This window comes from Mustela lutreola, chromosome 10 (genome assembly GCF_030435805.1).
Source record: "Mustela lutreola isolate mMusLut2 chromosome 10, mMusLut2.pri, whole genome shotgun sequence".
In the NCBI taxonomy this organism is placed as follows: Eukaryota; Metazoa; Chordata; class Mammalia; order Carnivora; family Mustelidae; genus Mustela; species Mustela lutreola.
The window spans coordinates 4,393,461-4,408,942 of NC_081299.1; the positions used below are offsets into that span (position 1 = coordinate 4,393,461).

General features: G+C 47.5%; 1 protein-coding gene across 16 annotated transcripts in view; it reads left to right on the plus strand.

The window, feature by feature from the left end:
- Window positions 1–15,482, plus strand: part of CAMTA1 (calmodulin binding transcription activator 1) — an 815,661-nt gene that overhangs the window by 73,189 nt on the left and 726,990 nt on the right. The window contains exon 4 of one of the 16 annotated variants that reach the window (XM_059137393.1): window positions 6,430–6,694. The exons of the other annotated variants lie outside the window; for them this stretch is intronic. Coding sequence (XP_058993376.1) covers window positions 6,430–6,438 — 9 coding nt within the window. The 3' untranslated portion in view covers window positions 6,439–6,694. Of the gene's footprint in view, window positions 1–6,429; window positions 6,695–15,482 lie in introns of those variants that run through there. 16 annotated transcript variants of the gene reach the window in all.

Sequence of the window (15,482 nt, forward strand, 5' to 3'; positions counted from 1 at the left end):
CCTGGAGGTGTGCTGCCCTCCTCCTCGCGGGCTGGCAAGGGTGTTGCTGTCAGCGTGGCTGCGCGCTGACCATCTTAACCTTGGTCACCCGCTGAGGAGGTGTTGATCTGGTTTCTCCATTGTAAAGTTACTATTATTCCCCCTTTAGAGGCCATTTTGACCCCTCCTTCTTTGACTCCACAGGGAATCCAAACCTGCGTGTTCTGTTTGCAAATAAACGTCCTTTCTGTCCGAGTCTCTCTCTCTTCACAGCCACCACTGCTGTTTGAGCCACAGTTACCTGTGCCCAGACTGCTCTGAGGGATCTCCTGGCTCCTGTCCTACAAGCATTTTGCCCCCCCCCAACCAGTCTCCACCTAGGTGCCAGAGTGGTCTTTTAAAAATGTGCTTGTGTTCTGTACCCATTTTCTCAATCCTTTGATTGGTTTCCTGTTGTACTTAAGATACCATCCCAACTTCTCTGCGCGATCTGCGAGGCCTGTGGGATCTTATGTCTGTCACCCTCCAGTCTCTGGACAAGCCCCTCTCCCCACCTTCTCCCCGAGTCCCTTCTGCACGCTCGGGTGCTTCCTGCCACTTTGCCTTTTACATGTCGCTTCTTCTGCCTAGGAGATGGTCACCAGCCACCTTGTTGGCCTTTAGATCGCAGCTGTTTGGTATTTCCTTAGGGAGAACTTGCAGGCCCCCTTGAGCTGAGGGCCTTCCCCAGTGTAGGTTTCCACAGGCTCCTGCACTCCTGCCTTTCGTTGTGTGCCCGGGGCACCTCTCATACGGAGCCTGCCCCAGAGTTTTGTGCTCAGTATTTGAGTAAATGAATTTATCTTTTATTTAGAATAATGGGTAGAACTGCACAGTGGTAACCAGTTTGTCTTCCTTGTTTTAAGCATGCAAATATGTCAGTAAGTTTTTGAATTTAATTCTGGCATTCCACTGCTTTGGATCCTATCTGTATCCTTGTAAATGCTTTGTGTAAAGTCCTGTGATGGGTGTAGCAGTGGATGGAGAAGTGTGTATGCACCTCAAGGACCTACCTATTCATTCATTGCCTCATCCTCCAAATGTGTTTAAGAGCTGCAGTGTACAGAGCCCTGCACAGAGCCTAGATGGTACTTTTGGAGCCTGTGGGACATCTTCCATTCCCTCGGGTGCTAAGTCATGGAGTAGGGTAGATCTGGATAGATGTAGTTTGAATTCCAACTCTGCCAAGATTTGTGTCTTGAACTTAACCTTTGCCCATCTGCAAACGTGATAATAGCATTATCCCTCTTGTAAGTCTTGGAAAGAATGAGATAAGCAAAAGAATATATGATCAGTATCATAATCATTGCAGTCACACAGCTAATGTTGATTGCTTTTTAGGTTCTAAGCACTATGCGAAACAGTTGATATTACTTATTGTCATAAATTCTCACAGCAGCCCTATGAAGTAGGGCTCACGTTATCTTCATGTTATAAATGAGGTGAGAGAGACTCAGTTAAAAAATTAAAGAATTTGTCCAAGGTCATGGAAGTAAGTGGTAGAACTGTTACTGGAAGCCAGAACCGCATGACCTGATTTCAGAGCCCAGGAAGGACTCCCTGTGTTTTGTGAAGCCACCGACCTTCTAGTGCAGCTTCATTTTGGATTTTAAAGACTTTTTTGGAATCGGTTGGCATTTTAAAAATGTTAATAGTTTTGGGAGGAAGAACTGCTTTAAGCTGTTGTCAGCTGAAATTTGTTCCTTAACTGTATACGTTGGTCACTCTGACATCTGTGACTCCGTGCCTGTGGGGGGACTGAAAGGTGGGGTTGGACCCATCTGGGCACTTTTTCTTACAGTGAGAATTGCGGCTCCTATGGTCAGACTCACCTGGCGGTTTTACCAAAACTGCAGGCCTCAGTTCCTCTTTTGGTGTACTAAATCGTCATCTCCTAGTGGCAGGTCTTGGGAAACAATTTTTGCAATGACTTGTTTTAAGTAGGGCGGTTCTTTCTTATTCAGCTTGAAGTTTGAGAATCAGTGAATAGAGGAGATGGGGAAGGTAGGAGTGTTAATGATTCTGACTGTTGTGCAGGAAGCCACAGAGCAGTTAGCCTGGGCATGTGCAGTCAGCCAGCTTAGGAACAGGTAATGTACAAGCAAAATATACAGTGGACGAATCTGTTCTCCTTTTGTTTATTTCTTATCAATTTGTATTTGGGGGAATTTGGCATATGTTATATTATTCTTTACCCTGGTGGGATAGTACCAGAAAGGAATGGGTCTTGGCTATGGCAAGTTGACATAATAGAAATTTCAAATCTGACCAAAAAAATGTGAGAATATTAGGTGAATTTACTTATCATTTGTAAAGTTAGGAGTAAGTTGTCTAAAGCTGGTTTTGTATTCTCAGAGGATGGTCAGGGTCAGGGTGCCTCGATTTTTGACTTAGAGAATGGGGTTCCAGAGTTGGGGTTCAGCGGCTCAGCGAAAGTGGCTCTCCCACACTCCCCCGTGACTCTCTGCTTTCTCTGCTTGGGGACCGCAGCCTGGCCGCATGGCTCACAGGGTGCAGGGGAGGGCAGAGTCTTTGTCTTGTGGTGCCCACTCATTCTGAAAGTGGCTTTTTTGAGGTATAATTGGCATTTAACAAACGGCACTTAAAGTGTATGGTTCTAAGTGCGGCCAGCTGCACCCCGCCGCGACGGACGTGTTCAGCGCTCTGAAAGGTTCCTGGGGGCTCTTTGCTGTCCCTTCCTCCCACTCTCCTCCTTCTTTTGTGGAATCTGTTAGGCCAAAAAGTTGATATTGTTGAGGATAAAGTCATAGGCAGAGAGGCATTTAACCTGCAGATTTAACTTTCATTTTCTTCCTGAGGACTAATGGAAGTGATGTGATGACTGTAACTGTAGGTTGCTCTGTCACGGGAGCAAAGTTTTGAGAAGATACATCTCGGGAAAAAAAAAAGAAATAAAAAGAAAGATACATCTCGTACGACGGACAATCTCTGAGGAGCTTGGCAGAGATGCATTTCTAGAAAGGTCGAAGAGATGGTAGAGATGGTGACTGTTGGAAGGGCACGGAGGACCTGATGCTTTCAAATTTTTTTTGGCCGCTTTCTGTAAGAAACTTTTGCCTGGACATTTCTCTTTTTCATCTGTAAGTGCAGTCGCGGAGGTTGGTCTGCACTGAGCGCCATATTGCCGAGTTACTGACTTCTGGTAAGGAAGTAGTGAGGTAGATCGGGTTCTAGTGTCAGGTTTGTTTCTGGCTGTCGCCTAGCTTTCTGACTCTCTGAATTTTCCCAGCTATTTATTTTTCATTTCTTTTCGGTTCTCCCATGTATTTTGTTTTGTAAGTAATATGCTTGAGGTAAACATGGCAGCATTTGTGTCATGATTTAACCTCATTAGAAATGATGTTCTTTGTCCTGTGTCTGTTTAGGTGAGAAATGAACCAATTCTCTGTGCTTATAAATGCTGGCAGGTCCTTGGCAAAAAACAAAAACAGAAACAAGCGAACCTAGAATACAAATTGAGTGTGTTGGAGAACCTGTCCCTCTGAAAAGTGATCCAGACATTGAGAGCTTACTATGGGTGAGGATTTCCCTGGAAAAGTGTTCTTCATTGGAACTCTGATGACCCGATGGGCTCGTGACAGTGAAGCTTGGTTGCGTGTTTCCGTGATGTTGTTAGTCTATGCTGTTGTGACATAGTTCTGTAGTTTAGATCGAGGATAGCACACATGTTAGTTATGCCCCTGAAGTTCTGGGGGATTAGGATTTTTGTTCATTTCTTGTTTAATTCAGTGACTGGTCACTATTTTGGAAGGGGACCGTCTTGGCAGTATATGAGCCTTCTGTGCCCCTTGATGTAAAAAAATGCCAGTTCCACCAGCAAGGGATTGTTTTGGGTTGAAGAAGCCTCCTTAGTCTTTGCATGCACCAGCGTGTATAAATTCAGTCCATTTGTAGTCACCTAGTGCTTGGCCTTCACGGGAGAAAAGAGAGGGCCTCCTGGAGGAGACCTGAAGATGGTCATTTGTTGGTTCTTGAGCCACTCCATCTGGGGCCCAGGAAGGGAGCTAGGAAAATCTGTTGCATACATCATGTTTCAGCTTGGGTCAGTCCTTTGGAAAAAAATAAAAATAAAAAGCAGTGCAGGTCCCGTAGCTTCTGGAATTCAGAGCCAACCTGTCGCTTCAACAGATTTCAGGTTAAGTAGGCAATTGCCAGACTGTTTCTGTGGGAAAACGTATGTATGTTCCAAATTCCTGTCTCAGTGAGGGGCTCTGGCGACAACACATGATTGTTGAAGCTGAATTCAAGCGCTCCCCAGGTGTGCCCTGCCCTGTCCTTGAGCCCTGCTTTCAGGCATGAAATTATATTCCAGGACTCTTGATTAGGGCCGTCCTACTTCCTGATGGCCTTTTCCTTCCTCCATCCCAACTAGCAAAATTATTCGCAGGTTTTCTTGAGTCACCTAAAACATTCTTTGTTGCCACAGATTTATTCAGCACCACTTGTTTGTCAGGACTCGGGGAGAGTTCTGTTTGTGTGTGTTCTTAGCTTAGATTGTCCTCATTTCCATGGAGTCACCTGTGGAAGTCCTGTTGGTTGTAGTTGGAGCGGTTCCTGACTGCTTGGGCTGCTGTCATGTTGGAACAACTTTGGCAGGGGCTAAACTGGTACAGCATTTGGGCTAACGTGTTTTGGTGGTTGGTGAATTTTAGGAGTGATTTAAAAGACTTTAGAAGCAGCCTCTATAGTGGCTTTATCCTCTTGTTTTAAGAAGAAATTAATAAGTACGTGTGTTTTGGTTAATGAAAGGGTTAGTGTAGATACTTGATCTGAGTTGATCCCCTTTTCTCATTTTAATAGGAAATCTTTTAGTAAAACAAGTTGACTCCTGTTACACCGGGGGCTTGCCTCCACCTGCAGACCGGCTGGAGCGGTACGCACGCCTTTTTGGATGGGCTGTCGATTCCTGCCTAGTGCTCCCAATTGCTCGCATGCCTCCCAGCAACAAACACCTATGTGACAGACTTTACGTGAGATGAGCATTCCAGAGAAATGAAATGCTAGTTTACTTTTCAGTAGCTGTGGAACTGAAAAAAAGAAACCATGTTTTTTAGAATCATGGCCTTAAGGCACTAACACACTTGTATCTAGTGCATGAAGCTCTGCAAGTTATTTTTTAACAAAACCTAATCGGGGGAACAGAAATCTGATGTTTATAGAGTTTGTTTATTTATTGATTGCTCTGAGCCACCAGAAAGAATATGCTGTTCTTTTTAATAAAATCCTGTTGGGCAGTTAAGTATTGTTGGAATTTGATTTTAGCAAGGTAAACTCTGATGTTGGATACTGGGGGATGGAGCACATCTAGGGGCCTAGAAGGATGGTGCTTAAATCAGGTCCTGTTTTGCTCCCTGTGGTGGCGGTTATGTCCCCATTACCTGCCCACCCTCGAGCCCTCATTTGCACTGCCGGTTAGAGCCTGGGGTCCAGTAAGTGCTGGGGACCGCAGAGCCTGAAATCAGGGCATGTGGCCTGCTCCGGTTGGGTTCAGAGAGCAGACTAAAGATCACTGCATCCTGATTGAGTTCACTTCCTTTGGTAGCGAAAGGAGTATGGAAATTATTTGCTGTAACTCTTAATACGCTCACTGTTGCTGCAAAGTTAAGTATGTTTGTCGTGACTTAGATGGTAGCTTTGTGTTGCAAAACAAAATCTTAGCTCTTTTTGTCTTTTTTAAAGCAAACTTCTAATTGTTAATGAGGAAGATGAGTAAATAGTAAGAAATTGAAGCCTGACCTGTCAGATACTTTTCATTGTTGGAGACTCATCTTGTCAAGCTTCTATTAATTCTGTGTAATTCCAGCAGAACTGCAAGTTATTTTGCTTAAAATGTCTTTTCTCCCCTCTGTGCAGTGAGAGTTGAATGTGAGAACAGATCTTAATAGATAGAGTTACACAGTTTATTTTATCGTGTATCACTTTATTGCTGTCTTCTAGAACATTGTTATACTAAATGTTCCAATAATGGAAATTTTATGCAGCTACTTCAAATGAAACAAATTTGCAAAAACTCAATTTTGGAACTCATTCCTTGAGGAGAGGGAAAAAACTCACCACACTGTGACCAAATTAGATTTCTGATATATTGGCAACTTATCAAACACTGTCATTTCCAGAAAACAGGGTGTGGGGTCCAGTGGAAATGTCAGTACTTCTCAGTCACTTATAATTGGAGACATTTTGGGTTCCATATGATTGTGTGGTTAAATTTTTACAGAAATTTTGTTGGTAACAGGTATTTGAAATTTGGTTTTGTACCTAAATAAAAATGGCTCTACACGGAATCAGGAATGACTTGTGTTCAATTACAGGGGAGTCTTCTTTTCAAGAACTTGATTTTAAATTCTCAGAGATATTAGTTTTACTTACTAGAGCTCCTTTGTTTTGCAGAGATCATGATGCAGCCGTCCTTTTGGATTTCTTTTTAATAATGTGTGACCCTTCACCTTTGATCCCCTGACCTGCATTACCTTGGTAACCATTTCATTTTTTAATTTAATTTCATTTTTTAATTTTGGTGTACAAGCTGTAACATTTCATCTCTCAAAGTGTAACACGCTGATTTCCTCAAATAGAGATACCCCTTTGAGCGATAAATTTGCAAAATGCTGTCTTCATTTTCTGTATTAAAATTCATTTCAGTTTTTAAAATAAAGTGTAATCTGTGTTTTCATCCTTTTAAAATTTAAGTTTAGTGAGTGCATTTCCCTATACAATAGATCTCCTTTTCAATTCATGTTTTGCAACAGCTAGATTACTGTGCCCATCACACATAACTCACACGCACAGCAGCCAGCCGCCACCACCTCCTTTCCACACGCACCCCCGCCCTGTCAGCACGCACCCCTTCCCATGCAGATTACCTCCTCTTTCTTTCAGAAATAGTGGCAACTTGAGTTTAGTAGTCTTAGCTGCCACGTTGTACAACCTCAGATTACATTTTATATTCTCAAGTATTATTGGGACAGAGAGTTGAGCCCCTTAATTCCATGTATGGACTAGGAGATAAGAAAGCCGTCTTTTCCCCAGAAAGTACCTTTTGCCTCCTTTAATATTTATTTCTTTATTTGAGGCCCAAGTTAATAACAAGCAACATTTTTAACATGGTCAGAAATGTGCTTTTGTCTCTGCTGAAGCCTGGGTACTCAGCTCAGTGGTCTGTATACCTGATTGCTTTATGACATGTGCTATTTTGTGACTGTTGTTGAGACATTTTTAATTGTGTTCTGCTTTTCAGAAACTTCTTACTCAAGAGCAAAACCAAACCAAAGTCTAAAAACAAAAATCAAACTTTAGTTAGTTCTTTGAACTGGCAGGATATTCCCAAGAAATCATGTTCCTTAAAAAAAAAAAAAAAAAAAAAAAAATCCTGTGGAATTTCTTAGCATGGCCTGCTGAAGCACAGATTATTTTTTAAGTGTCTCATTATTTTATTCTCTAACATTTAATGCTGATGCTTTAATTGCACACAGCTGAAGCTGCTCAATGAGCACTGAAATGGATTTAAGTCCTCTCTGAGCTTTGTTGATACCTATAAAAGTTTATGTCATTCATTAGAACCACAAATTAAAATTAGTTGTAGTGAGCTGCTCATTGGAGATTGGGACTCTCATGAACACTTCTTCAGGCTTACTAGCTTGTTTTCATCTGTTATACTCACATACTTAGAAAACTGCCTTTGACCTTGGCTATCTTTTCCGAGAATCGCAGAATGCCAAGAGCTGAGAAATACAAATCCTGTGATTACAAAGGCAGAAAGTACACGGAATGAATGTCCCAGTAGTTATGAGCAACTTATTTGTTGCCTTGCATCTTAAGGTTTTTTTGTTTTGTTTTGTTTAAATGAGAATGCTTTCGGAGTTGTGTAGGAATGTTTTCCAGATCCCACCCATTATTTTTTCCTCTGGTGTGTTATCCTTCCTGCCCTAAAGGAATAGTGCACAGCTCGTTTTTACTGCACAGAGTGTGCTCTACTCCTCTTGCCGCCGAAGCCCCTGAGGGGAGCGGGCTGCTGGTCCCCAGAGAGTCACTGGTGCCCTGTTGACAGAATCAGGGCCTCTTGACATCTTCCCTGTAGGCTCCCATGGCTCCTAGAGATAGTCAGCTGCTTTATTCCCAAGTCTAGTAGGAGCTGAAGAGACATAAATAGGAGCACAAGAGAAATGTTTTCATCGTGGTAGTTTATTTTGCAATTAGGTCAATTAGATTTTCTTTAAAGTTTTCTGCTTAGTGCATTTTAAGGTAACTTAATTTTTCTGAGAGAGCGAGTGTATGGACATATTACTTACTTTCAAGAAACATTGCTTATTTGGTTCGCATTTAGGGATTCGAGTCAGTTGTAAGCCACATAGATGTAGTGTTTGTAAGCACGATTGAGAGAAGACTCCAGTCTGGGAGTCAGAAAAACATGTGTTTGACTAGCAGGGTATCTGGACGTGCCGTTTTTATCTTTTAAGGTAGTTCTGCAAAACTGAACAACTGGAATAGAAAGGCCTCAAAAGACTTTCACGTTGACCTTATTAAAAACACTGAAATCAGTTGTTCAGCTTAACAATATAGGAGTTTGTAAAACATTTCATGGATCTGACTTCAGTTTTCTCCTATGTGAAATGTAGATGCTGTTATGTCTCCTACTTGCTTTTTAGGGTTGTTGGCAGGATAAATGAAACCCTGTATGCTGGACACCCTGGGAACCCAGAAGGAAGGTGCTTTTGAACTTAAACTTCGTCCTGTGGCTGTGCTGTTGGCAGCTGTACCATCATGCTGAGAGGCAGTTGTAGTGAAGTCTATGGTGAATGGCCAGCAGCATGGGCTCTGGGGCCAGGTTCCTGGGCCCAGTGCTACCTCCCACCTTGGCCCTTTGCAAGTGGTTTGACCTCTCTGTGCCTCAGTTTCCTCCTCTTTAAGATGGAGCTGATAAGAATAGCCCCCTGCCCAAGAGGGTCATGGTGCATCTCTGGGGGTGAATGTCTGCAAAGAAAGTTAGAGCAAGGGTGATACAAGGGGTGGCAGTGGCTGTGGTGTCCTGTCAGATCCTGCACACTGGGAGAGACCCAGGCAAGGGAGGGTTTCATTGACATGGAATTCTGAGGGGGGCACACACCTCGCAGGAAACGAAGCTTCAGGGAGCTTCCCCATTGTCTTGCGACATTCTCTGAGAGCACGGGGAGAGGGGTGGGCTGCTGGTTGTGATTGGGCGCCTCTGAAGCTGGTGCCACTTCAGGTGTGTAAAGGTCAGTCTAGGCTCCTAACCTTGTAGGAAGAAAAGCTTAGATGAGGAAGAGCAGTTAACCCTTTCCTGTTTGTGGTTTTTGGCTGTAGAGATACAACAAAAGAGACCCGTGGGAGAGACACCCCATCTTTCACCACTCATCTGGCTCCCGAGGAGTCTGAAAACTTGTATGATGCTTCAGTGCTTCCTCCTAAGTCGAAGAAGTGGGAGGAAGTCACTGTTGGGGGTCATATACTTGTTTAGGTGCTTCTTATACATTTTTAATTCTCTCAATTTATCTGTGAAGTGAGTGGCATGTTCACCCTATTTTGCACCTGAGAACGCTGGTGATCACGTGGTTAAATCAGCCCTCATAGAGTCATGTTCTAGGAAATAACGGAACTGGGACTTCAATTGAGGTGCTTTCCTTCTCCTGGCACCCGCTTCCTTATTTTATTGGCAAACGGGGCTGGACCCCTGATAGGAAACCGATCAGCTGTTTGGTTGCAGGGGACTCCACCATGTGCATTACTGCCCCATAGCTGTTAGCAACGCTGACTTTGTGACCTGCCACCACCACTGCCAGAAAGGCTCTTTCCTTCACGAGGCACTTAGCGGGACTCTGTAGCAGCGGCTTCCTCCATCTTGGCTGCTTGTCCAGGATCACTGTATAGCTTTAAAATACGGAGCCCTGGCGGCATCCCAGGCTCTGATCTGGCCATTCTGGCAGAATTGGTAGGTTCTGAAATATAGGAGGTTTATGTCATAAACAGAAAAAATGTAAATAACTGGTGCAATACAGACCTGTGCCTCCAAAACATGGGCTGGTGTTAGTAATTCTCTAGTTAGCTGTGCTGTAATTTCAGTGGGCCTGCCTGGGCCAGTTTAGTAATTCAGCCACCTGTAGTTGGCACCCCTTCTGTGGCCAGAGTCCCAGCCATCCCTTTTGTAGAATACAGTGCTCTGGAAGTGGGCATCTGACCATCCCCCAGACCAGGTTTGAAGTTGGTCCCGGAACTGAATACAGTTAGAGGGCTCTGCCTTCCTCCCCTCTCACTTCTTTTTCTCTCCCATCGTTTGTGCTTTTTTCCCCTCCGTCCTTTCTTCTAGCTCTCAGCTCCTTTCTCCTCTAGCTCCCAACTACTTTCTCTTTTTCTTTGTCTCCATCCATGGGCCAGATCCCTCTGGGTGTGTCTTTCCTTTGGACCCCAAAGCACTTGAAGTCCTCTAGGCGGCCTAGCACAAAGTAGGTGTTCATATCAGCGTTTCTTGGTTTGTCTTCATGTCGATCTTTTTTTTTTTCCTTTTTACTGAGTCTTTTTTTTTTTTTTTTAAGATTTTATTTATTTATTTGACAGAGGTCTCAAGTAGGCAGAGGCAGGCAGAGAGAGAGAGAGGAAGGGAAGCAGGCTCCCTGTTGAGCAGAGAGCCCAATGTGGGGCTTGATCCCAGAACCCTGGGATCTTGACCTGAGCTGAAGGCAGAGGCTTTAACCCACTGAGCCACCCAGGCGCCCCTTCATGTTGATCTTTTAAAGGGGTATGCACTACCCCTCATTAGCCTGTACACTGTCAGCTTTCATTGGCGGTTCACAGACTAGGACGGAGTGTTGCACAGTAGGATGGACTTGACTGTTCTCAAGGCGCTGGTATGAGGCTCTTGCTGTGTTTGCCATGTAGTTTTTAGAGCTGGACTGTGAGGCCATTTGGGTTGGGCCCCTCACTTTACTCCTGAGAGGGGAAGGCCCGTCCTCAGGGTGCTTCACTGGTCCAGATGTGCTGCTCGGGGCACCTCCCACTCTGTCACACTGACCCAGGGGAGCAGAGCAGAAGCTGGGACACAGTGCATGTGTGTCATTCACTGTCCGCCTTGAGAGATGGTGGGGAAGCAGCCAGCCCTTCTGCATTGATCCCCCTCCTGCCCCATGAACAGCTTCTGTGGGACAGAGTGCTTTGGGGGTGACCGAGAGCCTCCTCATGGCCCCCATTGGGCCGCCGCAGGAGCTGTGTCCACGGAGGTGTTAGCTCTTCTTCAGGCAGCGCGGAGACCGGGAAACCCGCTCCAGGGACAGGAAGATGGGTTTGCCATTCTTCAGCGGCAGTCAGCTCTAGCCATAGAGGGAGTTAGAGGGGGAGAGGCAGCAGCGTGTGGCTGCACAGTCAGGAGATCCCAGGGAACCTCTCCTGTTTGTTCTCGTTTGTGCTTCTGTTTCCCTGGGAGACTGTGGCCACGGTTACTGTGGACTGTGTGACATCGGATCCTAGGATTTAGACTGGACTTTGCACTTTGCGTACACATCTTCCCCTGGGTTCGCGAATGCCCTGCACATTGACAGAGAGCACGCGAGCCTCCCTTGGAACTCAGTTATTCGGGTTCGATCATCCAGTCCTTTGTCTCCCTGCTGTGCCGGTCCTTCCGAGTACTTACCACTCTCCGCCCTTCATTTTTCCAAGGAGAGACCTGAGTGATTGTTTTACTTCCCTTGTTCCAGTGGCAGGAGAACTGGCAGGAGAGTAGGTGCTCAGGCTGGGCCATTCAGTGTGGTTTGGGCTGCTTGCGCACATGTGCCAGCATCTGGTACAGGAGCTTGCACGTAGTAGACGCTCAGCAAACACTCACTTTTTCCGTTCTCATTAGCACAGGTAATTAAGAACAGGAGCTGATAGACCGCACATATCTGTGCAGAGATATATCTGTAATTAAAGTTTTAATTAAAGAAACACCAGACCAGGCAGATGGTTCTTCTGCCTGTATCCTGTAAACCAAACAGCCATGGCTTTTCGATCAAACATGCAAAGGGGAGACTAGCATCACTCGCGGACAGCACCAGAGGGGAGGGGGACTCTTGTGAACTAGCCATAATCTAATTTTGGTAGTAGTCTATGTGATGCCAAATCCAGGGATAATCACTGCAGTTTGAAATGGAAATACGATACATCAAAGTTATGTCCCAACCAAAGCTTTTAAGCCTCCAGTCAAGGGCATTACCACAGCCCAGCTGGTATATCACAAGGCATGTGGTTTTGTGCTAGATCACAAAAGCTGACAAAGTGTTATTTAGGATCATCAGCTAAATACAGTATTAGAGTGCCATCAGCCTGATTTTTCGGCTTTTGCCACCGTGAAGCAATGCAGTATTGAGATATGGGGTGTGTGCCTGCTTGGCCCATGCAGGTCCTTTGGCTGTTTCTGTCACGGTGACCTTAATGACCGACCAAGTGCAGAATTTAAAAAACAAAACCACCACAGGGGATAACAGAAAAAAACTTCCCTCCGGTCTTACCGCTTAGAACAGCCTCCGCCCAGGGAGCCCCATGAACTCGTTCAGATCGTGCCACTGTTAGCAGGAGGCCTGAGCAGTGCGGGGAAGAGGCTTCTGGAGGTCTCCGCCGGTTCACCTTGACCTCTTGGGACAGATGCACCCACTCCTCAGCCCCCGGTTTCTCACCCTTCCTCGTAATCGTTGTCGCCTGCGCACTCCGGGTTTCCTGGCTCGACGGCACTGCCAGTCCCGCAGCTCAGGTAGATGCCTGTTCATGTAGGTGTGTTTTGAACGCCTATGTCTCACCCAGTTGTTATCTGCTTGGTAGAACCAGCGTTGAAGATGCTCGTCTTCTATTTCACGGTGAAACACCATAGTTTAGAGGTTTTGAGAGTAGTTTCTATTTTGCTTGATGGTAGGGGACCTTATTCCGCTTTCTTTCTTTCTTTCTTTCTTTCTTTCCTTCCTTCCTTCCTTCTTTCTTTCTGAAAAGATTTTATTTATTTATTTACTTAGAGCAGAAGCAGGGGGAGAGGCAGGCAGAGGGGGAAGCAGGCCCCCCGCTGAGCAGGGAGCCCGATGCGGGGCTCGATCCCAGGACCCTGAGATCATGACCTGAGCCCAAGGCAGAGGCTTAACCGACTGAGCCCCCCAGGTGTCCCTCCCTGTTTCTTTCATAGGAAGTAGGGCTCTCGCCCGTGCCACATCGGGACGTATATAGGTGTCTCCACGTTAAAGACTGTGTCCCGAAGTGGTAGAACCCACAAGTACTTGAAATCGTCCTCACGCCATCTGTGAGTCCAGACTCCGTCACCCCACAGAAATGCCAAATCCACGAACGCGTGATGCGCCGTGAGCGACGCGTGTGTGTGACGGGGAGGGAGAGGTTTCATCGTCGTGTTGCTGGGGGAGACTTCAGTGATCTGGGGAGATGCTGTTTGTTCTCAGTAGATGCTGGAGCAGGGTAAGCTGCTTTGAACCAAGTGGTCAGTGTTGGTGGCCGGGAGATGTCACAGCCGCAGAGAAGTGCTCCTGGCTAGTGAGTTGCCATTTTACGTGCAAAATTGGAAGGTGACTGGCGCTGAAGCCTGTTTCTTCTCTCCTCTTGTCAGAGACCGGAGCAGGGAACCCCTGCGCGTGTAGCAGGGCGTCGGCTGTGCGAGCTTTCCCCGGAGGCCACGTGTTGCTGCTCCGGGCGCGGCAGGAGCGTCTCCCTTCAGGGTAGGAGGGTGTTGCTTCTCCACACGGGGAAGGGAACTTCAGCAAACAAGCCCCCCGGAATAGGAGGTTTTTAAAATCTCTGATTCTGTGGTGGGTTTGAGGAGAGTTTGGTTCTCCTTGATACCTGGTGCGGCTGGAGCGAGCGGCGGAGCGTCGTCTCCCCTCCCAGGACTTCAGTTCGAGCCCCTGCTCGCTGGTTCGGTGCTGACTGAAAGCCCAGGAGCGGGTGCTGTCCCGGGTACGGGGAACAAAGCAGTAAACAAAGAAGGCCATTCCCCTCAGAGGCTTATTTTCGGGCCGGCGGCGAGAGGCGCCCCGCAACCGACCGAGACCAGGCAGCGGTGACGGAGCGAGGACGCGTGCAGCGCTCGTTCCCTCGTTGCTCCGCAGAGCGCGCAGGAAGCGGGGGCGCAGGCGCGGAGAGCGCGGTACGGAGAGGTGGGAGTGACTCTCGGTGTCACGCAGCAGGACGCGGTGCGGCTGGTCCTCTGCCCCGGTGACCGGCCTCTGGGCTCCCTGCTCTTCACACCGTGTCATTTCCCCCTTTTAAACAACCGCCTCATCCGTCTCTTCCGACGGTGTCCGGGCTGCAGGTGTGATGGGGAGCCCCGAAGCGGAGTGGCCGTCGGGAGGGTCCCCCGCTGCCGGCGGGGGGGTGCAGTGCGTGCTGTGTGACGGTCTGACGCGAGCACGTGTCTGCTGAGGGGATTTGACGGCGGTGACGCAGCGGTCCGGGTGTGAGCGTGTCCCGAGCGGAGGGAGAGCAGCGGCGAGGCCGGGGCGGCCGCTCGGGGTATGTGTGGGGAGAAGAGTGGGAGGAGGTGGCCAGCGGCCGTGGCCCACCGGGCCTGACGGGCCACGGTGGCGTCCTCTGATATGCGAGAGTGAGGAGAGAAGCCGTCCGAGGTGGCTGTGGCTGAGCGGAGCGGCTGGGGCTGAAGGGGCGGGGCCACTCCGAGGGCGGCGCGGGGCGGCGCGAGGGCAGGGCTGGGCAGCCGGTCACTCCACGGCCAAGTGCAGCGCGCCTGTTCTGTGCAGCCGCCAGCCGAGACGCCTTTTACGTTTCTAAATGGTTGAGAAAACTAAGGTGCATAATAATAATTTGTGGGACCTGAAAATTAGACGTAATTCAAATTTTAGTGTCCATTTCGGTTCTAGTTTTACTGGAATCCAGCCGCGCTCACTCGTTCGCGTATTGTCTGAGTCTGCGTTTGAGGTGCAGCAGCCAAGTGGAGTGGTTGCCGCAGAGCCCATCTGGCCCACGGGGCCTAGAACATTCGCTCTCTGGCCCTTTAAGAAAAGTTTGCTGACCCCTGGGTTAGCGCCGTAGGGATGGAAGTGAGGAGACCAGTGGCGAGGAGACCAGTGGCTGATGGCCTGGACCAGGGCGGTGAGAGGCGGTCAGACGCTGGATGCGGTTCAGAGGAAGAGCTGACGGGTTGTGTGCAAATATGAGGGGTTGGGGTGGATGCCAATGTTTTTGCACTGAGCAGCTGGGAGAATGCAGCTTCTCTGTGCGGAGATGGGAAGCCCGTGGGAGCCGCAGGTTGGGGAGAAAGGGTGAGGAGAAAGCAAGAGTTGTGTTTTGGACGTGTTAACTCTGACATGCCAAGTGGAGGTGTTGACTAGGCAGCCGCATAGACGAGTTGTAATCTAGAGGAGAGGCCTAGGCTCGAGCCAGACTTGTCAGTGTTTTCAGCATATAGAAGGTTCTTACTTGATCTGTCTGGGCTGTATGGAATCTCGAAG